Genomic DNA, 25,205 nt, shown 5'->3' with positions numbered 1-25,205 from the left:
CAGCGCAGTACAGGCCCTTCGGCTCTCGATATTGCACCGACATGTAAAAAAAACTGAAGGCCATCTAACCTATACTGTGCCCTTATCATCCATATGCTTATCCAATAAACTTTTAAATGCCCTCAATGTTGGCGAGTTCACTACTGTTGCAGGTAGGGCATTCCACGGCCTCACCACTCTTTGCGTACAAAACCCACCTCTGACCTCTGTCCTATATCTATTACCCCTCAATTTAAGGCTATGTCCCCTCGTGCTAGCCACCTCCATCCGCGGGAGAAGGCTCTCGCTGTTCACCCTATCTAACCCTCTGATCATTTTGTATGCCTCTATTAAGTCACCTCTTAACCTTCTTCTCTCTACTCTGTATCTAACCCCATGCTGTATCTGTCCTGGGAGTGTTTGATGGGGACAATGTAGCGGGAGCTTTACTCTGTATCTAACCCCGTGCTGTACCTGTCCTGGGAGTGTTTGATGGGGACAGTGTAATGGGAGCTTTACTCTGTATCTAACCCCGTGCTGTACCTGTCCTGGGAGTGTTTGATGGGGACAGTGTAGAGGGAGCTTTACTCTGTATCTAACCCCGTGCTGTACATGTCCTGGGAGTGTTTGATGGGGACAGTGTAGAGGGAGCTTTACTCTGTATCTAACCCCGTGCTGTACCTGTCCTGGGAGTGTTTGATGGGGACAGTGTTGAGGGAGCTTCACTGTATCTAACCCCGTGCTGTACCTGTCCTGGGAGTGTTTGATGGGGACGGTGTAGAGGGAGCTTTACTCTGTATCTAACCCCGTGCTGTACCTGTCCTGGGAGTGTTTGATGGGGACAGTGCAGAGGGACCTTTACTCTGTATCTAACCCCGTGCTGTACCTGTCCTGGGAGTGTTTGATGGGGACAATGGGGAGGGTTGCACTGCAGTAATGGGTGTGCTTACCTACGATTTTACTGTCATCTCTCTCCAGGTATCGTTTCCACATCTGCATCGATTTTTCATCATCACTGAAGAAAGAAAACAATGTCAGGAGCTGAGGGAGAGAGTGAGAGAGAGAATCAGAGAGAGACAGAGAGAGAGAGAGAAAGAGAGAGAGAGGGAGGGAGAGAGAGGGAGGGGGGGGGAGGGGAGGGGGAGAGAGGGGGGGGGGGGGGGGGAAGGGGGGGGAGGGGGGGAGAGAGTGGGAGGGAGGGGGAGGGAGAGAGAGAGAGAGAGGAAAGACAGAGTGGGACAGAGAGAGAGAGAGAGAGAGAGAGAGAGAGAGAGAGAGAGAGAGTGAGTGAGAGGCAGAAGAGAGAGAGAGAGAGAGAGAGAGAGAGAGAGAGAGAGAGTGAGAATAGAGCAAGAGTGAGTCAGGAACAGAGAGAGACTGGCAGAATGAGTGACTGAGAGAGTGAGGAGACGGAGAGAGTGAGATAGAGAGACCGAGAGAGTGAGACATCGAGAGAGTGAGAAAGAAAAGCCGAGAAAGTGAGATAGAGACACAGAGACCGCAAGTGTGCGTGAGAAAGACCGAGTGAGCAAGAGAGACCAAGTGAGAGAGACCGAGCGAAACAGAGAAAGACGGCCGAGCGAGGGGGAGTGAGAACGAGCGCGACCGAGAGAGGGAGAGAGCGAGCGCGACCGAGCGCGATCGGGAGAGAGAGCGACCGAGAGAGAGCGAGCGCGTCCGAGAGCGGGAAAGCGGGAGGGAGGGGAAAGCGGGAGGGAGGGGAAGCGGGAGGGAGGGGAAAGCGGGAGGGAGGGTGGAAAGCGGGGGAGGGAGGGGAAAGCGGGAGGGTGGGGAAGCGGGAGGGGAGGGGGGGATTAATCGGGAGGGAGGGAGGAAGGGAGGGGAAAGCGGGAGGGAGGAGGAAACGGGAGGGAGGGGAAAGCGGGAGGGAGGGGGAAGAAGGGGGGAGGGAGGGGAAGAGGGATGGAGGGGAGGAAAGCGGGAGGGAGGGAGGGAAAGCCGGCAGGGAGGGGAGAAAACGGGGAGGGAGGGAGGAAAGCGGGAGGGAGGGGAAAGCGGGAGGAGGGGAACGCGGGGAGGGAGGGGAAGCGGGGAGGGAGGGGAAAAGCGGGGAAGGAGGGGAGGAACGCGGGAGGGGAGGGGCAGGAGAAGCGGGATGGAGGGGGAAAGACGGGGGGAGGAAGGGGGGGGAAAGCGGGCGGGAGGGAAAACAGCGGGAGGGAGGGAAAAGCGGGAGGGAGGGAAAAGCGGGAGGGAGGGGGAAGCGGGAGGGAGGGGGAAGCGGGAGGGAGGGGGGAAGCGGGAGGGAGGGGGAAGCGGCAGGGAGGGGAAAGCGGCAGGGAGGGGAAAGCGGCAGGGAGGGGAAAGCGGCAGGGAGGGGAAAGCGGGAGGGAGGGAGGGGAAAGCGGGAGGGAGGGAGGGGAAAGCGGGAGGGAGGGGAAAGCGGGAGGGAGGGGAAAGCGGGAGGGAGGGGAAAGCGGGAGGGAGGGGAAAGCGGGAGGGAGGGGAAAGCGGGGAGGGAGGGGAAAGCGGGAGGGAGGGGAAAGCGGGAGGGAGGGGAAAGCGGGAGGGAGGGGGAAAGCGGGAGGGAGGGGGAAAGCGGCAGGGAGGGGAAAGCGGCAGGGAGGGGAAAGCGGCAGGGAGGGGAAAGCGGCAGGGAGGGGAAAGCGGGAGGGAGGGGAAAGCGGGAGGGAGGGGAAAGCGGGAGGGAGGGGAAAGCGGGAGGGAGGGGAAAGTGGGAGGGAGGGGAAAGCGGGTGGGCAGTAGAGAGGCAGAAGGGGAGGAGAGAGGAGGGAGGGATAGGAAGAGTGAGGAAGGGATAGGAGTGTGGGAGAAAGCAGGGAGGGAAGAGAGGGAGGGAGGGGGAGACAGATAGTCAGACTGAGAGCATTGTAATTGTGTGCCTACCGCAATCGATCCAGGTTGTCAGCAGCGACTCGGTTCCCGGACAGTGACATGATATTTGGAGTCTTCCTCGTTTTTCGATTAATCTCTATGTGAAGCCAGTCCATCAGAAAGCGCAGAAATTCCTGGGCATCCTGCTGGCTAAGGGCGAGAAAGAAAGTGAGGGTGGGAGAAGATAAGGAGCCTGCAGACAACATCACATCCATCCCCAGAGGGGGAACGAAAGAATGGGCAGAGGGAAACGGGTGACACTTACAGACGTCGGGGTTGAGCCTGCCTCGTTTCTGAGAAAAACGGCCTACTACGTGTTGCCTCAGGTCATCCAGAGTTCAATCGTCACATTGACGGGAATCTTTGAGGCTCAGAATCGTCCCTCCAAAGGAAAAGGGTGAGAGGTCAGCGAGGACCATGGACAGAGAGGAGGAATAGGACAGCGAGGACCAAGAACAGAAAAGATGGGAGAGGTCAGCGAGGAAAGGTTTGTAATCGAGACGAGGCAGAAACTCAGTTAGAGTTCAGTATATGTGAGACAAAAAAGCAATGATAGTTCAGTCTTAAGGGTAGAACTTAAAACCCAAAGAGGAGCAATCACATTGCTGGGAGTGTTCTGTAATCCTAACAGTCCGACAGAAATAGAACAGGTATGTGGGTGTTATAACCTGCCTGCTTACCATTGGCTTGGGACTAATGACAATCCTATGGGAGTATGAGGGGAAAGCGGGAGGGAGGGGAATGCAGGAGGGAGGGAGGGGGGGGGGGGGGGGGGAGAGAAATCATTAGCAGACGCCCTGCAGAAATAAAGCTGGCCAGTTTGGAACCAGCAGACAGAGAGGAGTTAGCTGCAAGGGAAGTTGCTGCTGTTGTATATATATATATATATATATATGTTATTGTAAATAAATGTTATTTCTTTGTATCCTGAAGACTCGTGCTGGATTCTTCGTGGCCCTCACAAAAGTGGGCAAATTTCAGAGAAGTATTAAATTAATAGAGTAGTGATAGTCGGGATTTCACCTTCCCCAAAGTTAACTGGGGTAGTCATAGTGTGAAAGATTTAGAGGGAGTGGAATTCTTAACGTGCATCCAGGAGAACTTTTTAAGCCAGTACGTAGAAGGCCCTGCAGGAGAGGGAATGGTCCTGGACTTAATTTTCAGGAATTTACAGAGCTGGGCAAGTGGTTGAAGCCACAGTGGGGGAGCATTTTGCATAATAGTGATCATAACTCCATTAGATTCAGGATTTGTTCTGGAAAAGGTCAAGGATGGGCCTGAGATCAAAGTTCGAAACTGGGGGAAGGCCGATTTTAATAAGATCAGATATGATTTGGCCAGAGTGGACTGGGAGCAGACACTTTTAGGTAAATCTGTGACGGACGGTGGGATGCATTCGAGAAGGTGATAGGGAGAGTGCAGGGCCAACATGTTCCAATAAAGTAAAAGGGTGGGATCAATATTTCCAGTTATCTCTGGATATAGAGAGATACACAGCACTGGATAAGGAAAAAAGGGAGGCTTATGGCTGATATCGAGGGGTCAAAGCAGCAGAAGTCCTAGAGGTGTATAGAATGTACAAGAGGCAACTTAGAAAGGAAATTAGGAGAGTGAAAAGCAGATATTGGCAGTAAAATAAAGAAAAATCTGGAATTGTTTTACATTAAGGGTAAAAGGATAACTATGGAAAGAGTAGGGCCCATTAAGGACCACAGTGATAATTTGTGTGTGGAGTCGGAGGTTGTAGGTAGGATTCTGAATGAATACTTTGTGTTAGTGATCATTCGTGAGGGGGACGGTGTGGTTACAGAAATCAGGGAGAAGGACTGTGGTAAAATTAAAGAGATTAACATAGACAGAGAGCAGGTTCTGAGTGGGCTGACAAGCTTAAAAGTAGACAAATCTCCAGGGCCAGATGACATGTATCCCAGGCTGCTGATTGGGACCCGGGAGGAAATCGTAGGGGCACGCTGGCAATAACTTGCAATTCCTCTCTGGCCACAGGAGAGGTGGCAGAGGACTGGAGGATAACAAATGTGGGACCATTATTCAAGAAGGGAGGAGGGGATAAATCAGGAAACTACAGACCAGTCAGTCTAACCTCAGTGTTGGGGAAACTATTGGAAGCTGAGAGTCATAATTAATCTGCATTTAGAGAGGCAGCGATTCAGCATGGGTTTGTTAAGAGGAAGTCATGTCTGCCAACTTGGTTGAATTTTCCGAAAGTGTGCAGATAGGAACACAGGAATTAGGAGAAGTAGGCAATCAGCCTCTAGGGTCTGCTCCACCATTCAGTCAGATCATGGCTGATCTTACATAGAACATAGAACAGTACAGCACAGAACAGGCCCTTCGGCCCTCAATGTTGTGCCGAGCCATGATCACCCTACTCAAACCCACGTATCCACCCTATATCCATCACCCAACAACCCCCCCCCCTTAACCTTACTTTTATTAGGACACTACGGGCAATCTAGCATGGCCAATCCACCTAACCCGCACATCTTTGGACTGTGGGAGGAAACCGGAGCACCCGGAGGAAACCCACGCACACAGGGGGAGGACGTGCAGACTCCACACAGACAGTGACCCAGCCGGGAATTGAACCTGGGACCCTGGAGCTGTGAAGCATTTATGCTAACCACCATGCTACCCTGCTGCCCATCTTCTCCTGGTCCCACATCCATCTCCCCAGCCATTGCCCACATCCCTTTAACTCATTCTTTTTTTCAATCAGCCCTGATGTCTGATGCACACGATGGTAAAACTGTGCAACCCGAGGACATGAGCATGTCTCCCAACCACAAGTTCTTCCCACACCCGGATTACACAGGGTGTGAGTCTTCCCCTTCCCCTGACGCTCCTCATCCCTGGAACCATTCTTGTGAATCTTTCCTTCACTCTCTCTGCAATGCTTCCTAAAGATGAGGGAAACGCAGTTGACGTAGTCTGCTCGGACTTCAGCAAGGCTTTTGATAAGGTCCCACATGGAAGGCTGATAGCGAAAGTACGACCCCATGGGACTGGAGAAAATTTGGCAAATTGGATCCAGAATTGGCCAAGTGACAGGAAGTAGAGGGTGATGGTCGAGGGGTGCTTTTATGACGGAAGCCTGTGAGGTCCCGCTGGGATCAATGTTGGGGTTTTTGCTGTTTGTGGTTTATATCAATGATTTAGACATGAATGTAGAGAGTTGATCAGTACGTTTGTGGATGATACGGAAAATTGGTGGAGTGGTAAATAGTGATGAGAGTCTTCGATTACAGGAGGATAGAGACGGGCTGGTCAGAGGGGCTGATCAGTGGCAAATGGAGTTCAATCCAGATAAGTGTGAGGTGATGCACTTGGGCAGGACAAACAAGGCAAAGGGAATACATCATAAACAGCAGGACCCTGGGAAGCACCGAGGATCAGAGGGACCTCGGTCTGCATGTACACCCGTCCCTGAAGGTGGCAGGGAAGGTGGATGAATTGGTTCAGAAGGCAGATGGTAAACTTGCCTTTATTAGCCGAGACACAGAGTTTAAGAGAAGGGAGGTTATTCTGGAACTGTATAAAACGTTGGTTAGGCCACAGCTAGAGTATTGTGTGCAGTTCTGGAATCCACATTATGGGAGGGATGTGATCGCCCTGGAAAGGGAGCAGAGGAGATTTACCAGCATGTTGCCTGGGCTGGAGAATGTTAGATATGAAGAGAGATTGGATGGACTGGGATTGGTTTCCTTGGAGCAGAGGAGACTGAGAGGGGGGGGGGGGGGGGGGGGGATGTTTGAGATGCATAAAATTATGAGGGGCATAGATAGACAGAAAGAAGACTTTCCCATTCGTGGAGGGGTCAATAACTAGGGGGCGTAGATTTAAGGTAAGGGGCAGGAGGTTGAGAGGGGATGTGAAGGCAAACCTTTTTACCCAGAGGGTGGTGGGAGTTTGGAATTCGCTGCCTGAAAGGCAGAGACCCTCATAACATTTAAGAAGTATTCAGATGTGCACTTGTGATCCCAGCGCACACAAGGGTCAGAGGGAGTTGACAGGGGTCAGTGGGTTGGGCTAAGTGCTGGGAAATGGGATTAGAATAGTTAGGTGGTTGTTTTTGACTGGCGCAGATGCGATGGGCTGAAGGTCCTTTTCTGTGCTGGAAACCTCAATGATTTCATGATTCATGTGTTAGGATGCAAGACACCATTCTAAAGGAGCAGAGGGATGTGAGGCTACAGTACGTAAAGGATCGAAGGTGGCTGGGCTGGTTGAGAAAGCAGTTCATAAGGCATACAGTATCCTGGGCTTTCCAAAGAGGGGGAGCAGAGTACAAAAGCGAGGAAGCTGTACTGATCTTGTATCCAACACTGGTTTGGCCTCAGTTGGGGTATTGCACCCAATTCTGGATGCCACACTTAGGGAAGACGTGAAGACAGCAGAGAGGATGCAGAAAGAGTTTGCCAGAATGACTCCAGGGATGAGGAACTTCAGTTACAAATTGTAGAAGCTGGGATTGTTCTTCTTGGAGAAGGGAAGGTTGAGGAACAGTAAGCCATTCAGCCCATCGAGCTTGCTTTGCCATTCAACTAGATCACTGAGCTGATCTTCTCCCTTACAACCCATTTACCCCGCCCTATCCACATTTCCCTTCATTAGAATCCAGAAATCTATCAATCCCGGTGTTGAACATGCTCCATGTCTGACCCACCATAGCCCTATAGGATAAAGAATTCCAAAAATTCGCCATCCTCAGAGTGAAGGAGTCCCTCCTCATCTCAGTCCTCAATGGCCTCCCCCTAACTCTGAGACGTCCCCTGGCTCTGGACTCAGCAGCCAGGGGAAAGATCCACATCTGCCCTTGTCACACTCTGTCAGGATTTAGCCGAAGTTTCAGTGAGATCATTGCTCATTCTTCGCGACTCTACAGAATACAGGAACCAGTTCCCTCAAACTCTCCGCAGAAGAAAATCCCGCCAAACAAGGCATTTGCCTGATGAACCTCCCATGCACATCCCCTGGCCTGTATATCCTTCCTTAGATAAGGAGACCAAATTGTATACAATACACTTACTTTGGTCTCACAAAGGCGCTATACACTTGCAACAAGATATCTTTACTCCTGGAGACTTACTCCCCAAAGCCTGTCCACCATCTACAAGGCACAAGTCAGGAGTGTGATGGAATACTCCCCACTTGCCTGGATGAGTGAAGCTCCAACAACACTCAAGAAACTCGACACCATCCAGGACAAAGCAGCCCCGCTTGATTGCTCTCCCTTCTACAAACATTCAAACCCTCCACCATCGACGCACAGTGGCAGCCATGTGTATCATCTACAAGGTGCACTGCAGGAACTCACCAAGGTTCCTTAAGTCAGCACCTTCCAAACCCACAACCAGTACCATCTAGAAGGACAAGAGCAGCCGATACCTGGGAACCCCACCACCTGGAGGTTCCCCTCCAAGTCACTCACCACCCTGACTGGGAATATATCGCTGATTCTTCACTGGGGCAACTTCCTAGAATTCCTCCCTAACAGCACAGTGGGTTGTACCTACACCACGTGGACTGCAGAGAGTCACAAAGACAGCTCACCACCACTTCTCGACAGAAATTAGGGATGGGCAAGAGATGCTGGTCTGGCCAGCAACGCCCACATCCCGTGAAGGAATCAGGACACCGGGTCTCGACAGAGCAGATGGGGAGAATGTGTTCCCACTGGTGGAAGGATAGAGAACGAGGAAGCTCAGAATTAAGGTGATTGACAAAAGAAACAATGGCAACATGAGGATAAATGTTCTTCGGCTGCCAGTGGTTAGGATCTGGAATGCAATGCCTCAGTGTGTGGTGGAGCGAGGTTTAGTTCAGTCAAGTACTGATGTTCCCAGATCCAGCACAGACTGCCCCCTCCTGCCAGGAATGCTGGGTACAGTGTTGAGTGCATGCTCTAACCTGGCTGGACACAGAGGAAAGAAAGAGAGCTGAAACACTCGAAGGCGGGGGAGAGACAAGCATTTGCATTTGAAAGTGTGGGCGGGCAGGAGACAGCATTGAGATGATGGGCCAAATGGCCTCTGTCTGTGTTGGAACTATTCCACAATTCAATGATTCTTATAGGGGAGCACTGGTTAGCACTACGGCTTCACAGTGCCAGGGTCGATTCTCCTGTGGGTCACTGTCTGTGCGGAGTCTGTATGTTCGCCCCGTGTGTGCGGGGTTTCCTCCGGGTGCTCCGGTTTTCTACCACAGTCCAAAGACGTGCTAGTTAGGTGGGGTTGCGGAGATACGCCAGGGGAGTGGGTCGAGGTAGGGTGCTCTTTTGGAGGGTCAATGCAGACACAATCCGCCGAATGGCATCCTTCTGCACAGCAGGGATTCTGTAACAAAAGGAGCCAAAGAGTGCGACAAGCAAGGGGTGGGCCCTGAATGCAGAAGGCCAATGGGGGTTAGGGTCTGAGGTTCGGAGGATTGGCAGTCTGCAGCTAAACAGCAATGTGCGCGGCAAGACTCAACCTGTAGCCGGCGAAATGCGGCACGATCTTCTGGAACTTTGCTGGAACTGAATGGGATGATGCAGCCGACATTGGAGGGGTCCCAGAGACCGGCTATCACTGTGGCAAGGCTGTGCAGAGAGAGAGAGATCGAGAGGGCAGAGAGAGAGATAGAGAGAGGGGGGCAGAGAGCGAGAGAGGGGGGGGGCAGAGAGAGAGGGGGGGGCAGAGAGCGAGAGATAGAGAGAGGGGGGCAGAGAGAGGAGAGGGGGGGCAGAGAGAGAGATAGAGAGAGGGGGCAGAGAGAGAGAGGGGGGGCAGAGAGAGAGATAGAGAGAGAGAGGGGGTAGAGAGAGAGATAAGGAGGGCAGAGAGAGAGATAGAGAGAGAGAGGGGACAGAGAGAGAGAGGGGGGCAGAGAGAGAGAGAGATAAGGAGGGCAGAGAGAGAGAGATAGAGCGAGAAAGGGGCAGAGAGAGAGGGGGGGCAGAGAGAGAGAGATAAGGAGGGCAGAGAGAGAGAGAGATAGAGCGAGAGAGGGGCAGAGAGAGAGGGGGGCAGAGAGAGAGAGATAGAGCGAGAGAGGGGCAGAGAGAGGGGGGGGCCAGAGAGAGAGAGATAGAGAGAGAGGGGAGACAGAGGCAGGGGGAGACAGGGGGCAGGGGAGAGGAGGCAGAGAGATAGAGAGGGGGAAGAGAGGGGGCAGAGATCGGAGGGCGAGAGAGGGGCAGAGGGTGAGAGGGGCAGAGGGTGAGAGAGGGGCAGAGGGCGAGAGAGGGGCAGAGGGCGAGAGAGGGGACAGAGGTGTGAGAGAGGGGACAGAGGGTGAGAGAGGGGGAGAAAGGGGGCAGAGGGTGAGAGAGGGGGCAGAGGTGAGAGGGGGCAGAGGGTGAAAGAGCGGGCAGAGGTGAAAGAGCGGGCAGAGGTGAAAGAGCGGGCAGAGGTGAAAGAGGGGGCAGAGGTGAAAGAGGGGGCAGAGGTGAAAGAGGGGGCAGAGGTGAAAGAGGGGGCACAGGGTGAGAGAGGGGGCACAGGGTGAGAGAGGGGGCAGAGGGCGAGAGGGGCAGAGGGTGAGAGGGGGCAGAGGGTTGAGGACAGGAGGCAGAGGAGAGACGGGGGCAGAGGGTGAGAGGGTGAGACAGGAGGCAGAGGAGACAGGGGGCAGAGGGTGAGAGGGGGCAGAGGGCGAGAGAGGGGGCAGAGGGCGAGACAGGGGGCAGAGGTGAGACAGGGGGCAGAGGTGAGACAGGGGGCAGAGGTGAGACAGGGGGCAGAGGAGAGACAGGGGGCAGAGGAGAGACAGGGGGCAGAGGAGAGACAGGGGGCAGAGGGTAAGACAGGGGGCAGAGGAGAGACGGGGGCAGAGGAGAGACAGTGGGCAGAGGGTGAGAGGGGGCAGAGGTGAGACAGAGGGCAGAGGTGAGACGGGGCAGAGGTGAGACAGGGGGCAGAGGGCGCGAGGGGGGGCAGAGGGCGCGAGGGGGGCAGAGGGCGGGAGGGGGGGGCAGAGGGCGCGAGGGGGGGCAGAGGGCGCGAGGGGGGGCAGAGGGCGCGAGGGGGGGCAGAGGGCGCGGACAGACATAGAAGGAGAGAGAGAAGAGATAAGGCGGGAATATAGAAACAAATCGCAAGTAAATGAGGAATGAGATAATTTGGGAGGGAGAGAAAATGACAGCAAGGTAACCAACATAAGCATAATGCATTTCAGAAACTTTCCATTGTAAATACACAGGGACTGTAATTCTCTATAATATACACAGGGACTGTTATTATCTATAATATACACAGGGACTGTTATTATCTATAATATACACAGGGACTGTTATCTATACACAGGGACTGTTATTCTCTATAATATACACAGGGGCTGTTATTCTCTATAATATACACAGGGGCTGTTATTCTCTATAATATACACAGGGACTGTTATTCTCTATAATATACACAGGGGCTGTTATTCTCTATAATATACACAGGGACTGTTATTCTCTATAATATACACAGGGACTGTTATTATCTATAATATACACAGGGCCTGTTATTCTCTATAATATACACAGGGACTGTTATTCTCTATAATATACACAGGGACTGTTATTCTCTATAATATACACAGGGACTGTTATTCTCTATAATACACAGGGGCTGTTATTCTCTATAATATACACGGGACTGTTATTCTCTATAATATACACGGGGACTGTTATTCTCTATAATATACACAGGGACGTTATCTCTATAATATACACAGGGACTGTTATTCTCTATAATATACACAGGGGCTGTTATTATCTATAATATACACAGGGGCTGTTATTATCTACAATATACACAGGGCCTGTTATTCTCTATAATACACACAGCGACTGTTATTCTCTATAATATACACAGGGGCTGTTAATCTCCATAATATACACAGGGACTGTAATTCTCTATAATATACACAGGGGCTGTTATTATCTATAATATACACAGGGGCTGTTATTATCTACAATATACACAGGGACTGTTATTCTCTATAATATACACAGGGACTGTTATTATCTATAATATACACAGGGACTGTTATTATCTAAAATATACACAGGGACTGTTATTATCTATAATATACACAGGGACTGTTATTCTCTATAATATACACAGGGACTGTTATTCTCTATAATATACACAGGGACTGTTATTATCTATAATATACACAGGGACTGTTATTATCTATAATATACACAGGGACTGTTATTATCTATAATATACACAGGGACTGTTATTATCTATAATATACACAGATACTGTATTATCTATAATATACACAGGGACTGTTATTATCTATAATATACACAGATACTGTTATTATCTATACTATACACAGGGACTGTTATTATCTATAATATACACAGGGACTGTTATTATCTATAATATACACAGGGGCTGTTATTATCTATAATATACACAGGGACTGTTATTCTCTATAATATACACAGGGGCTGTTATTCTCTATAATATACACAGGGACTGTTATTATCTATAATATACACAGGGACTGTTATTATCTATAATATACACAGGGGCTGTTATTATCTATAATATACACAGGGACTGTTATTATCTATAATATACACAGGGACTGTTATTCCCTATAATATACACAGGGGCTGTTATTCTCTATAATATACACAGGGGCTGTTATTATCTATAATATACACAGGGACTGTTATTATCTATAATATACACAGATACTGTTATTATCTATAATATACACAGGGACTGTTATTATCTATAATATACACAGATACTGTTATTATCTATAATATACACAGGGACTGTTATTATCTATAATATACACAGATACTGTTATTATCTATAATATACACAGGGACTGTTATTATCTATAATATACACAGGGACTGTTATTCTCTATAATATACACAGGGGCTGTTATTCTCTATAATATACACAGGGACTGTTATTCTCTATAATATACACAGGGACTGTTATTCTCTATAATATACACAGATACTGTTATTATCTATAATATACACAGGGACTGTTATTCTCTATAATATACACAGGGACTGTTATTCTCTATAATATACACAGGGGCTGTTATTCTCTATAATATACACAGGGGCTGTTATTCTCTATAATATACACAGGGGCGGTTATTCTCTATAATATACACAGGGACTGTTATTATCTATAATATACACAGGGACTGTTATTCTCTATAATATACACAGGGACTGTTATTCTCTATAATATACACAGGGACTGTTATTATCTATAATATACACAGGGACTGTTATTCTCTATAATATACACAAGGGGCTGTTATTCTCTATAATATACACAGGGACTGTTATTCTCTATAATATACACAAGGGGCTGTTATTCTCTATAATATACACAGGGGCTGTTATTTTCTATAATATACACAGGGGCTGTTATTCTCTATAATATACACAGGGACTGTTATTCTCTATAATATACACAAGGGGCTGTTATTCTCTATAATATACACAGGGACTGTTATTCTGTATGATATTCAAGAGGCTGTTATTCTACGTCGTATAAAAACTGGCCGCAATCTGAATAATATACACAGTGGCTGCTATTCTCGATACTACATATCGAAGGTGCAATATTCCTACCATCCATGAGTTCGCAGCGCTTCTTTCCAGATCCACTTCCTTCCAGTTGATATTCCCTGCGGATGCAGTAGTCTCGGAGTCCTTGGGTGTTGCTGAGGCACTGAAGAATTGCATTCATAAAACACTGAGAAAATAAGTTCAAACGCCAGTCAGAACCGGCAAACACTCACAGCTACTGCTGTTCTGTTCTGTGTGTCATGTGTGATGTTTAGGATGCTGACCCACTTGGGTGGATGAATAGGGCTCCAACAACACACAAGAAGCTCGGCATCATCCAGCATCAAGCAGCCCTGCTTGACTGGCCCGCTATCCACCACCTTAAACATCACTCCCTCCATCACCAACACACAGAGGCAGCCATGTGTACCCAGCTGCTAAACACTGCACTGCAGCAACTCACCAAGGCTCCTTTGGACTGCACCTTCCAAACCCGTGAGCTCTACCATCTACAAGGACAAAGACAGCAGATTCAGGGGAGGTGCCAATGGATTGGCGAGCAGCAAACGTGACACCGTTAATTCAGGGCAGGAAGAAATGTCCAGTAACGGCAGTCCGGTCAGTTCTTTGGTAAGAACAAATGGCGAGAAATGATCACCAGGTGTCTGGCGAGGTTGAAGACTATTTAGGAGAGACGCAACGTGGTGATTCGCAGTGAAGCCAACCCACCCCCTTTGCCACTCAGTGCCTCCTCCAGATGATATTCGACATGGAGGAGCACCGATTCATCAGCTGAAGGGGAATAGGATGTGGCAATCCGTAGGAGGTGCGGTGGCCTTGTTTGACCAGATGCCATGCTGCATCATGGGCCCGGAGACAACACTGAGGACACCCAAGGGCAAATCACCCCCCTCCCCCACCCCGGACAGTATGCCACCACCATCTCTGCTGTGCCTGACCTGCCAGTGAGACGGGGCATCTCCAGGGAAGTGATGGTGGGTGCCTGGGAACACTGACTGTACGATGTGATTCTGAGAGCATGTCTGTGTCGGGCTGTTCAGACAGAGACTGAAGCCGAGGTTTCATTTTGCTGTTATTCCAGGGGGGCCTTCGTGGCCTCCACACCTCACAGAGTCCTTCACAGCCTGAAAGTGAATCTTGCTGCTGATATAGGAAGTGAACAGGATGATCCCACAAACAGCAATGTGATAATGGCCAGGGAATCAACTTTAATAATAATAATAATAATAATCTTTATTCTCACAAGTAGGCTGACATTAACTGCATTGACATTAACATTGACATTAACAATGAAGTTACTGTGAAAATTCCCTGGTTGCCACATTCAGGTGTCTGTTCGGGTACACAGAGGGTAAATTCAGAATGTCCAATCCACCTAACAGCACAGCTTTCGGGACATGTGGGCAGAAACCAGATCACCCGGAGGAAACCCACGCAGACACGGGGAGAACGTGCAGGCTCCGCACAGACAGTGACCCAAGCCGGGAATCGAACCTGGGACCCTGGAGCTGTGAAGCTTCAGTGCTAACCACTGTGCGATTTAGTGATATTGATTGGCGGTAGATATTGGTCCCAGCCACAAGGGATCAATACTGTGGCACTCGCCGGAACCTCTTTCAGATTATGCTCTGGATCCTTTTACTGTCCATTTGCAACGGCAGATCGTTCACTGCCTCATACAAAACACAGTACTGCCAACAGTGCAGCACTCCCGCAGTGCTCACCCTCTGACAGTGCAGCCCTCCCTCAGTACTGACCCTCTGACAGTGCAGCACTCCCTCAGTACTGACCCTCTGACAGTGCAGCTCTCCCTCAGTACTGACCCTCTGACAGTGCAGCACTCCCTCAGTACTGGCCCTCTGACGGTGCAGCACTCCCTCAGTACTGACCCTCTGACAGTGCAGCACTCCCTCAGTACTGGCCCTCTGACGGTGCAGCACTCCCTCAGTACTGACCCTCTGACAGTGCAGCACTCCCTCAGTACTGACCCTCTGACAGTGCAGCACTCCCTCAGTACTGACCCTCTGGCAGTACAGCACTCCCTCAGTACTGACTCTAAGGCAGTGCCTCACTCCCTCAGTACTGACCCTCTGACAGTGCAGCACTCCCTCAGTACTGGCCCTCTGACGGTGCAGCACTCCCTCAGTACTGACTCTCTGACAGTGCAGCACTCCCTCAGTACTGATCCTCTGACAGTGCCGCACTCCCTCAGTACTGACCCTCTGGCAGTACAGCACTCCCTCAGTACTGACTCTAAGGCAGTGCCTCACTCCCTCAGTACTGACCCTCTGACAGTGCAGCCCTCCATCAGTACTGACCCTCTGACAGTAAAACTGATCCCTTCTGTCTGTCGCAAACAGGAACACACAAACAGCAACTAATGCACAGTGACAGGTCCGTGCGGACACAGGCCCACCCACAAGCTCCGCACCTTACCGTATTACCCAGGTTCCGAAGTCCAACCAGTCCTGTCCCAATCGTTAGTGTCTCTTGTTTTCTGGAATGTAAGTGTAAAAAATAAGCATAGTTACTGCTTCATAAAGGACATGTTGAAATATTTCATTGTGCACTGATCAGGGCACTTGGATAGACTACATATAGAAGGGGGAAAACAACATGGGGAGAGAATGCTGATTGGCTGGCAAGTGAAGTCTGATTGGTGGAGACTTTTCCATGGAGAATGTCCCAGTTGATCCTGACTGATACTTAAGTGCCAAAGCACTCTCTTCCATGCAGTATAAATTATTGAGAGCAGCGAGAGAGAGGGGGGGTGGGGGGGAGTGAGAGCGGGAGGAGTGTGGGAGCGAGTGCGGGAGGGGGCGGAGAAGCGAGTGTGGGAGAGGAGCGAGTGTGGGAGGGGGGCGCTAGTGTGGGAGGGGGGCGAGTGTGGGAGGGGGGCGATGTGTGGGAGGGGGCGGGAGCGAGTGTGGGAGGACGGGAGCGAGGGTGGGAGGGGCGGGAGCGAGTGTGGGAGGGGGCGGGAGCTAGTGTGGGAGGGGGAGCGAGTGTGGGAGGGGGCGGGAGCGAGTGTGGGAGGGGAGCGAGTGTGGGAGGGGGGCGAGTGTGGGAGGGGGGCGAGTGGGGGAGGGGGCGGGAGCGAGTGTGGGAGGGCGGGAGCGAGTGTGGGAGGGCGGGAGCGAGTGTGGGAGGGGGCGGGAGTGAGTGTGGGAGGGCGGGGAGTGAGTGTGGGAGGGGGCGGGAGTGAGTGTGGGAGGGGGCGGGAGTGAGTGAGGGAGGGGGCGGGAGTGAGTGTGGGAGGGGGCGGGAGTGAGTGGTGGGAGGGGGAGTGAGTGTGGGAGGGGGGAGCGAGTGTGGGAGGGGGCGGGAGTGAGTGTGGGAGGGGGCGGGGAGCGAGTGTGGGAGGGGGGAGCGAGTGTGGGAGGGCAGGAGCGAGTGTGGGAGGGGGCGAGAGTGAGTGTGGGAGGGGGCGGGGAGTGAGTGTGGGAGGACGGGAGGAGTGTGGGAGGGGGCGGGAGCGAGTGTCGGAGGGGGCGGGGGAGCGAGTATGGGAGGGGGCGGGAGTGAGTGAGGGAGGGGGCGGGAGTGAGTGTGGGAGGGGGGAGTGAGTGTGGGAGGGGGCGGGAGTGAGTGTGGGAGGGGGGAGTGAGTGTGGGAGGGGGGAGTGAGTGTGGGGGGGGAGGGAGTGTGGGAGGGGGGAGGGAGTGTGGGAGGGGGAGGGAGTGTGGGAGGGGGCGGGAGCGAGTGTGGGAGGGGGCGGGAGCGAGTGTGGGAGGGGGCGGGAGCGAGTGGGAGGGGGGGAGCGAGTGTGGGAGGGGGCGGGAGCGAGTGTGGGAGGGGGGAGCGAGTGTGGGAGGGGGGAGCGAGTGTGGAGGGGGGAGCGAGTGTGGGAGGGGCGGGAGTGAGTGTGGGAGGGGGGAGTGAGTGTGGGGGGAGGGAGTGTGGGAGGGGGAGGGAGTGTGGGAGGGGGCGGGAGCGAGTGTGGGAGGGGGCGGGAGCGAGGGTGGGAGGGGGAGGGAGCGAGTATGGGAGGCGGGATGCGAGTGTGGGAGGGGGGGAGCGAGTGTGGGGGGGGAGCGAGTGGGAGGGGGCGGGAGCGAGTGTGGGAGGGGGAGCGAGTGTGGGAGGGGGGAGCGAGTGTGGGAGGGGGCGGGAGCGAGTGTGGGAGGGGGAGCGAGTGTGGGAGGGGGAGGGAGTGTGGGAGGGGGGGAGCGAGTGTGGGAGAGTGGGAGTGAGTGTGGGGGGGCAGGGAGTGTGGGAGGGGGGGAGTGAGTGTGGGAGGGGGGAGTGAGTGTGGGAGGGTGGGAGTGAATTTGGGAGGGTGGGAGTGAGTTGGGAGGGTGGGAGCGAGGGAGGGTGGGAGCGAGGGAGGGTGGGAGCGAGGGGGAGGGTGGGAGTGAATGTGGGAGGGTGGGAGCGAGGGAGGGTGGGAGCGAGGAAGGGTGGGAGTGAATGTGGGTGGGAGCGAGGAAGGGTGGGAGTGAGGGAGGGTGGGAGTGAGTGAGGAGGGGGGAGTGAAGGAGGGGGGAGTGAAGGAGGGGGGAGCGAGGGAGGGTGGGAGCGAGGGAGTGAGGGAGGGGGGAGTGAGGGAGGGTGGGAGTGAAGTAGGGTGGGAGCGAGGGAGGGTGGGAGTGAATGTGGGAGGGTGGGAGGGAGGGAGGGTTGTAGTGAGGGAGGGTTGTAGTGAGGGAGGGTTGTAGTGAGGGAGGGTTGTAGTGAGGGAGGGTTGTAGTGAGGGAGGGTTGTAGTGAGGGAGGGTTGTAGTGAGGGAGGTTGGGAGTGAGGGAGGTGGGAGGGAGGGAGGGTGGGAGTGAGGGAGGGTGGGAGTGAATGTGGGAGGGTGGGAGCGAGGGAGGGTGGGAGCGAGGGAGGGTGGGAGTGAGGGAGGGTGGGAGCGAGGGAGGGTGGGAGTGAGGGAGGGTGGGAGTGAATGTGGGAGGGTGGGAGCGAGGGAGGGTGGGAGCGAGGGAGGGTGGGAGCGAGGGAGGGTGGGAGCGAGGGAGGGTGGGAGCGAGGGAGGGTGGGAGCGAGGGAGGGTGGGAGCGAGGGAGGGTGGGAGCGAGGGAGGGGAGCGAGGGATGTTAATCTTTATTATTGTCATAAATAGGCTTACATTAACACTGTCATGAAGTTATTGTGAAAATCCCCAAGTCTCCACATTCCGGTTCCTGTTCGGGTACAGCGAGGGAGAATTCAGAATGCCCAAATTGCTGAACAGCATGTCATTCGGGACTGTGGGAGGAAACCGGAGCACCCGGAGGAAACCCACGCAGACACAGGGAGAACGTGAAATCGCCACACAGGACAGTGACCCAAGCCGGGAATCGAACCTGGGACCCTGGCACTGTGAAGCAACTGTGCTAACCCCTGTGCAACCGCGCCGCCCTTAGCGAGGGAGGAAGGGGAGTGAAGGATGAGTGAGCGACGGAGGGAGGGAAGCTTGGGAGGGATGGATTGAGAAATTGGTACATGACTTAACCTGCTGCCAATGATGTTCAACACTTATTCCTCGCCATCCTACCTTGTCTGCAACTATGAGGAGCCCCATGGTCAATCAGCCCGTTGTCACAAAGTCCCTGTGAATGGTCGATCATGGGTGGGCGGCAGGAGTCCTGGGGAGCTGGGTGGGCGGCAGGAGTCCTGGGGAGCTGGGTGGGCAGCAGGAGTCCTGGGGAGCAGGCTGGCAGCAAACGTCCAGTCTGCTGTGAGCAGCTTGCAGCTGCTAATCCTGCTGCATTTAAGAGGATCATTCACGTGGTGGCCAGGGGAGAAGCAAGGGCAGGAGAAGAAACTCACTGAGCCGAGCGTGTAGAGAACCCGGGGGGGGAGGGGAGAGGAGGGAAAGGGCTGGGGGGGGGGGGGAGCTCAGACAAGATTAACGGGTCGGGTGAACAGAGGAAAGGGCTAGGGGTAGGGGAGGAGGGTGGACCTGGGCTGTGGAAGGACTGTGATGGTGGAGCAGCTCGGGTCTGAGGGAGGGAACGGAGAGGGAGAGACAGCACCAAACTAGCTGGAAAGAGGAGAGGGATCAGTGGTGAGGTTTCTTTACTGGGCAACCCAGACGCGATCAGGAAAGAGATAAAGGTGGCTGAGGGGGTCACTCATGGGGAAAGGATTGGAGACATCAGCCTTGCAACCCCTCTGCCTCCAGCCCTCACCTTCTGCCTCCGCTGCTGTTCCTGGAGGATGGTGTCCTGTTCGTCAAGGTTCCGCATGGCCGTCGTGGTGCCTCCCTGGAGCCTGGAGGGGCCCGGCAGAATGTCCAGCTGCACAGGCCGCAGCGCCATCCCTCCTCCGCTCGGGGCTTCGGGGGTCTCCTGCTGCAGCCCCCGCAGGGAAGAGCTGCGTTTGAGAGCAGGGGCCGGGGCTGGGGCTGGCTCGCTGCCGGAGGGCACGCGGCCCAGAGAGGGGGAGCGCCGCAACCGGGCGGCGCTCAGCATGCGCAGGCATTCCTGCAGCTCCTGGGGATCGTGGAGGCCAGCGCAGGGGTCAGCTGGCTGGGAGGGCGGCCCCGCCCGGGTCAGGCTGGCCTTTCGCCGGGAGGGCGGCGAGGAGAAGGTTGAGGCGGCAGTGGAGGGGGAGGAGGAGGAGGAGGAGGAGGTGGCGGATGGAGTGTTAACACTGAGGGAGTGGTCGGCCCGCAGTGGTGTGCGCTTGGCAACTGGGCTGGGTGCCACCACCGAATCCCGGGCGCTGCGAGCCGTCCGCCCCTTGACCTCGAGCTTGCGGCCCCTCTCGTCCAGAGGCCCTGGTCCTGGAGGGAGGGGCCGTGGCCTGGAAGGGGAGGGAGGGTGATAACCAGGAGGGCGCGTTCCTGCCGCCCGTCCCCCCGCCAGCCGCTCCTGGCTCGGCGCCCTCTGACCTCCTGCTCCTGAGCCAGTCAGAGGGCGGCGAGAGGTCTTTGGGGTGCTGGAGCTGGGTACCGGGGGCCCCGCGTAGGGACTGCGAAGGGAGTAGGGCTGAGGCATCTCTCATCACGAGGAAAGAGGGCGGCAGGACGCTCCGGGCGACGTGAGCAAGGTTCCTGCAGCGAAAAAGGTGAAAGAAACACAATCAGTCTGAGAGAACTGGATTAACATCAGTAGGGATACAGTCAGTAACACTGGGTGCTGGGGGAGAGGGGTTACTGAGTGACAGTGTGAGGGAGCTGGATTAACATCAGTAGTGATACAGTCAGTAACACAGGGTGCTGGGGCAGAGGGGTTAACGAGTGACAGTGTGAGGGAGCTGGATTAACATCAGTAGAGATACAGTCAGTAACACAGGGTGCTGGGGGTGAGGGGTTACTGAGTGACAATGTGAGGGAGCTGGATTGACATCAGTAGAGATAGTCAGTAACACAGGGTGCTGGGGAGAGGGGTTACTGAGTGACAGTGTGAGGGAGCTGGATTAAAATCAGTAGAGATTCAGTCAGTAACACAGGGTGCTGGGGGGAGAGGGGTTACTGAGTGACAGTGTGAGGGAGCTGGATTAACATCAGTAGAGATACAGTCAGTAACACAGGGTGCTGGGGGAGAGGGGTTACTGAGTGACAGTGTGAGGGAGCTGGATTAACATCAATAGAGCTACAGTCAGTAACACAGGGTACTGGGGGAGAGGGGTTACTGAGTGACAGTGTGAGGGAGCTGCATTAACATCAGTAGAGATACAGTCAGTACACAGGGTACTGGGGGAGAGGGGTTACTGAGTGACAGTGTAAGGGATCTGGATTAACATCAGTAGGGATACAGTCAGTAACACAGGGTGCTGGGGGAGAGGGGTTACTGAGTGACAGTGTGAGGGAGCTGGATTAACATCAGTAGAGATACAGTCAGTAACACAGGGAGCTGGGGGAGAGGGGTTACTGAGTGACAGTGTGAGGGAGCTGGATTAACATCAGTAGAGATACAGTCAGGAACACAGGGCTACTGGGGGAGAGGGGTTACTGAGTGACAGTGTGAGGGATCTGGATTAACATCAGTAGGGATACAGTCAGTAAAACAGGGTGCTGGGGGAGAGGGGTTTACTGAGTGACAGTGTGAGGGAGCTGGATTAACATCAGTAGAGATGCAGTCAGTAACACAGGGTGCTGGGGGAGAGGGGTTACTGAGTGACAGTGTGAGGGAGCTGGATTAACATCAGTAGAGATACAGTCAGTAACACAGGGTGCTGGGGCAGAGGGGTTACTGAGTGACAGTGTGAGGGAGCTGGATTAACATCAGTAGAGATACAGTCAGTAAACACAGGGTGCTGGGGAGAGGGGTTACTGAGTGACAGTGTGAGGGAGCTGGATTATCATCAGTAGGGATACAGTCAGTAACACAGGGTGCTGGGGGGAGAGGGGTTACTGAGCGACAGTGTGAGAGAACTGGATTAACATAAGTAGAGATACAGTCAGTTACACAGGGTGCTGGGGGGAGAGGTGTTACTGAGTGACAGTGTGAGGGAGCTGGATTAACATCAGTAGAGATACAGTCAGCAACACAGGGTGCTGGGGGGGGGGGGGGGTGAGGGGTTACTGAGAGACAGTGTGAGGGAGCTGGATTAACATCAGTAGAGATACAGTCAGTAACACAGGGTGCTGGGGAGAGGGGTTCTGAGTGACAGTGTGAGGGAGCTGGATTAACATCAGTAGGGATGCAGTCAGTAACACAGGGTGCTGGGGGAGAGGGGTTACTGAGTGACAGCGTGAGGGAGCCGGATTAACATCAGTAGAGATACAATCAGTAACCACAGGGTTGCTGGGGAGAAGCGGTTACTGAGTGGACATTGTGAGGGAGCTGGATTAACATCAGTAGAGATACAGTCAGTAACACAGGGGTGCTGGGACAGAGGGGTTACTGAGTGACAGTGTGAGGGAGCTGGATTAACATCAGTAGGGATACAGTCAGTATCACTGGGTGCTGGGGGAGAGCGGTTACTGAGTGACAGTGTGAGGGAGCTGGATTAACATCAGTAGAGATACAGTCAGTAACCACAGGGTGCTGGGGGTGAGGGGTTAAGGAGTGACAGTGTGAGGGAGCTGGATTAACATCAGTAGAGATACAGTCAGTAACACAGGGTTGCTGGGGAGAGGGTTACTGATGTGACAGTTGAGGGAGCTGGATTAACATCAGTAGAGATACAGTCAGGAACACAGGGTACTGGGGGAGAGGGGTTACTGACTGACAGTGTGAGGGAGCTGGATTAACATCAGTAGAGATACAGTCAGTAATACAGGAGGCCGCGATTGTCTGCTGCCCACGACGGGTCGGAGAATAGCGGGAGGGCCTTCCCGCCATTTTTCCCGCCCTCCCGCTATTCTCCCCCCCCACGGCCCGCCCCACGACACGAATCGCTGCTCGCAGGTTTTTACGCCGAACAGCAATTCCCACCTGGCCGATGGGCCGAGTTGCCAGGCCTTTACGGCCGTTTTCACGAACGCAAACACACCTGCTCTCACCGTTCGTGAAAACGGCCACCAAAGTGCCGTTCCGGACAACCATGGCACCGATTGGCTCGGCCGCACCACGGCCGTGCCAAGGGTGGCATGGGCCTACGATCGGTGGGCACCGATCGCGGGCAGCGGGTCCGATACCCGCGCACTCTTTGTTCCTCCGCCGCCCCGAAGGATCAGTCCGCGGGGGCGGCTGAGGGGCATGACGGCCCACGCATGCGCGGGTTTGACGCATATGCGTGATGACGTCATCCGTGCATGCGCGGGTTGGAGCCGTCCAATCCACGCATGCGCGGCTGACGTCATCGTGTGCTGCTAGCCCGCCGGGTGGGAGAATCGGGTCCCGGGAGGGGGCGCGGAGAATCGCGCCCAGGGTGCTGGGGGAGAGGGGTTACTGAATGACAGTGTGAGGGAGCTTGCATTAACATCAGTGACAGTGATGAGTAGTGAGATTAACAATAAATGTGACCAATCTCAAAGACCCACAGGTATTGCACACCGACTTACGTTTAAACGCCCTTCGGTGTATGATTAGATGTGAACTTTCTCATTGCCGCGTTCCACATTTTTCCAGGTCCACCGAAGAGGTCAGCTGTAAATACATCAGCAACATAAAAGTCAATGGGACAACACTTTAAATGCAGTGGCTCACTCCCATTCAGTACGGTTCTTTGAGGCGGGTAACAAGGAAGTTAGACACAGGAGAACCAAAGTGGACGTGATTTATTTAGATTTCCAGAAGGCCTTTGACAAGGTGCCGCTTAGGAGACTGTTAAATAAATTAAGAGCCCATGGTGTTAAGCGTAAGATACTGGCATGGATAGATGATTGGATGACTGGCAGAAGGCAGAGAGTGGGGATAAAGGGGTCATTTCCAGGATGGCAGCCGGTGACTTGTGGTGTGCCTCAGGGGTCTGTGCTGGGACCACAACTTTTCACAATATACATTAATAATCAGTTTGCAGATGATACAAAGATCTGTAGAGGGACAGGTGGTATTGAGGAAGCAGGGGGGCTGCAGAAGGACTTGGACAGGCTGGGAGAGTGGGCAATGAAGTGGCAAATGGAATACAATGTGGAAAAGTGTGAGGTTATGCACTTTGGTCAGAAGAACGGAGTCATCGACTATTTTCCAAATGGGAAAAGACTTAGAAGCACAAAGGGACTTGGGAGTCCTTGTTCACAATTCTCTTAAGGTTAACGTGCAAGTTCAGTCGGCAGTTAGGACGGCAAATGCAATGTTAGCATTCATGTCGAGAGGGCTAGATTACAAGACCAGGGATGTATATCTGAGGCTGTATAAGGCTCTGGTCAGACCCCATTTGGGCCCCATATCTAAGGAAGGATGTGCTGGCCTTGGAAAGGGTTCAGAGGAGGTTCACAAGAATGATCCCTGGAATGAAGAGCTTGTTGTATGAGGAACGGTTGAGGACTCTGGGTCTGTACTCGTTGGAGTTTAGAAGGATGAGGGGGGATCTTGTTGAAACTTACAAGATACTGCGAGGCGTGGATAGAGTGGACGTGGAGAGGATGTTTCCAATTGTCGGAAAAATTAGAACCAGAGGGCCACAGTCTCAGACTAAAGGGACGATCCTTTAAAATAGAGATGAGGAGGAATTTCTTCAGTCAGAGGGTGGTGAATCTGTAGAAATCGTTGCCGCGGAAGGCTGTGGAGGCCAAATCACCGAGTGTCTTTAAGCTGCCAAGATCCTCAGGGCACATGGGCTCGGAGTAGCCGGTCAGTGCTTCGTGCGTCCGGGCGGGTGGGGGGGGGGCGTGTGTGTGTGTGTACGATAGGTTCTTGATTAATAACGGGATCATGGATTATGGGGAGAAGACAGGAGAATGGGGATGAGAAACATATCAGCCATGATTGAATGGCTGACAGACGCGATGGGCCCAGTGACCTAATTCTGCTCCTATGTCATATGGTCTTATGTGTGTTCTGTTGTCAACTCCTATACTGAATGAATACTGAATTTATTGATGAGTTTTTGATCGTTTTTTTTGATTTAATTATTTTGTTCATCTATGTCTGCACAAAATATTGTTGATTTTTGGTTAACATAGAACATATAGATCATACAGTGCAGAAGGAGGCCATTCGGCCCATCGAGTCTGCACCAACCCACTTAAGCCCTCGCTTCCACCCTATCCCCTTAACCCAATAACCCCATCTAACCTTTTTTTGGACATCAAGGGCAATTAATCATGGCTAATCCACCTAACCTGCACATCTTTGGACTGTGGGAGGAAACCGGAGCACCCGGAGGAAACCCACGCACACACGGGGAGAATGTGCAGACTCGGCACAGTTTATTGATAGGTTATCTATCGTTTATAGGGCTTGTTACAGCTTCGAAGAGCTCGAGCAAATTAGTCAAACCCGATTGACCCTTCATCAAACCATGTTCACTCTGATGGAAT

The 25,205-nt window shown here is 53.1% G+C and overlaps 1 protein-coding gene across 1 annotated transcript in view; it reads right to left on the bottom strand.

Moving 5' to 3' along the window:
- The window catches only part of LOC119967796 (ubiquitin carboxyl-terminal hydrolase 2-like), a 64,194-nt gene that overhangs the window by 15,973 nt on the left and 23,016 nt on the right, over positions 1 to 25,205 (bottom strand). The window contains 8 exon segments of the mRNA XM_038800797.1: positions 930 to 994; positions 2,848 to 2,985; positions 9,325 to 9,399; positions 9,401 to 9,422; positions 13,448 to 13,571; positions 15,842 to 15,901; positions 19,522 to 20,387; positions 23,286 to 23,370. Of these exon segments, the coding sequence (XP_038656725.1) occupies positions 930 to 994; positions 2,848 to 2,985; positions 9,325 to 9,399; positions 9,401 to 9,422; positions 13,448 to 13,571; positions 15,842 to 15,901; positions 19,522 to 20,331 (1,294 nt within the window). The 5' untranslated portion in view covers positions 20,332 to 20,387; positions 23,286 to 23,370.

The sequence above is a fragment of the Scyliorhinus canicula genome, chromosome 6 (assembly GCF_902713615.1).
Source record: "Scyliorhinus canicula chromosome 6, sScyCan1.1, whole genome shotgun sequence".
Lineage (NCBI taxonomy): Eukaryota > Metazoa > Chordata > Chondrichthyes > Carcharhiniformes > Scyliorhinidae > Scyliorhinus > Scyliorhinus canicula.
Note: the sequence above shows the minus strand (reverse complement) of the source record. Positions and strands in the feature narration are given on the sequence as shown.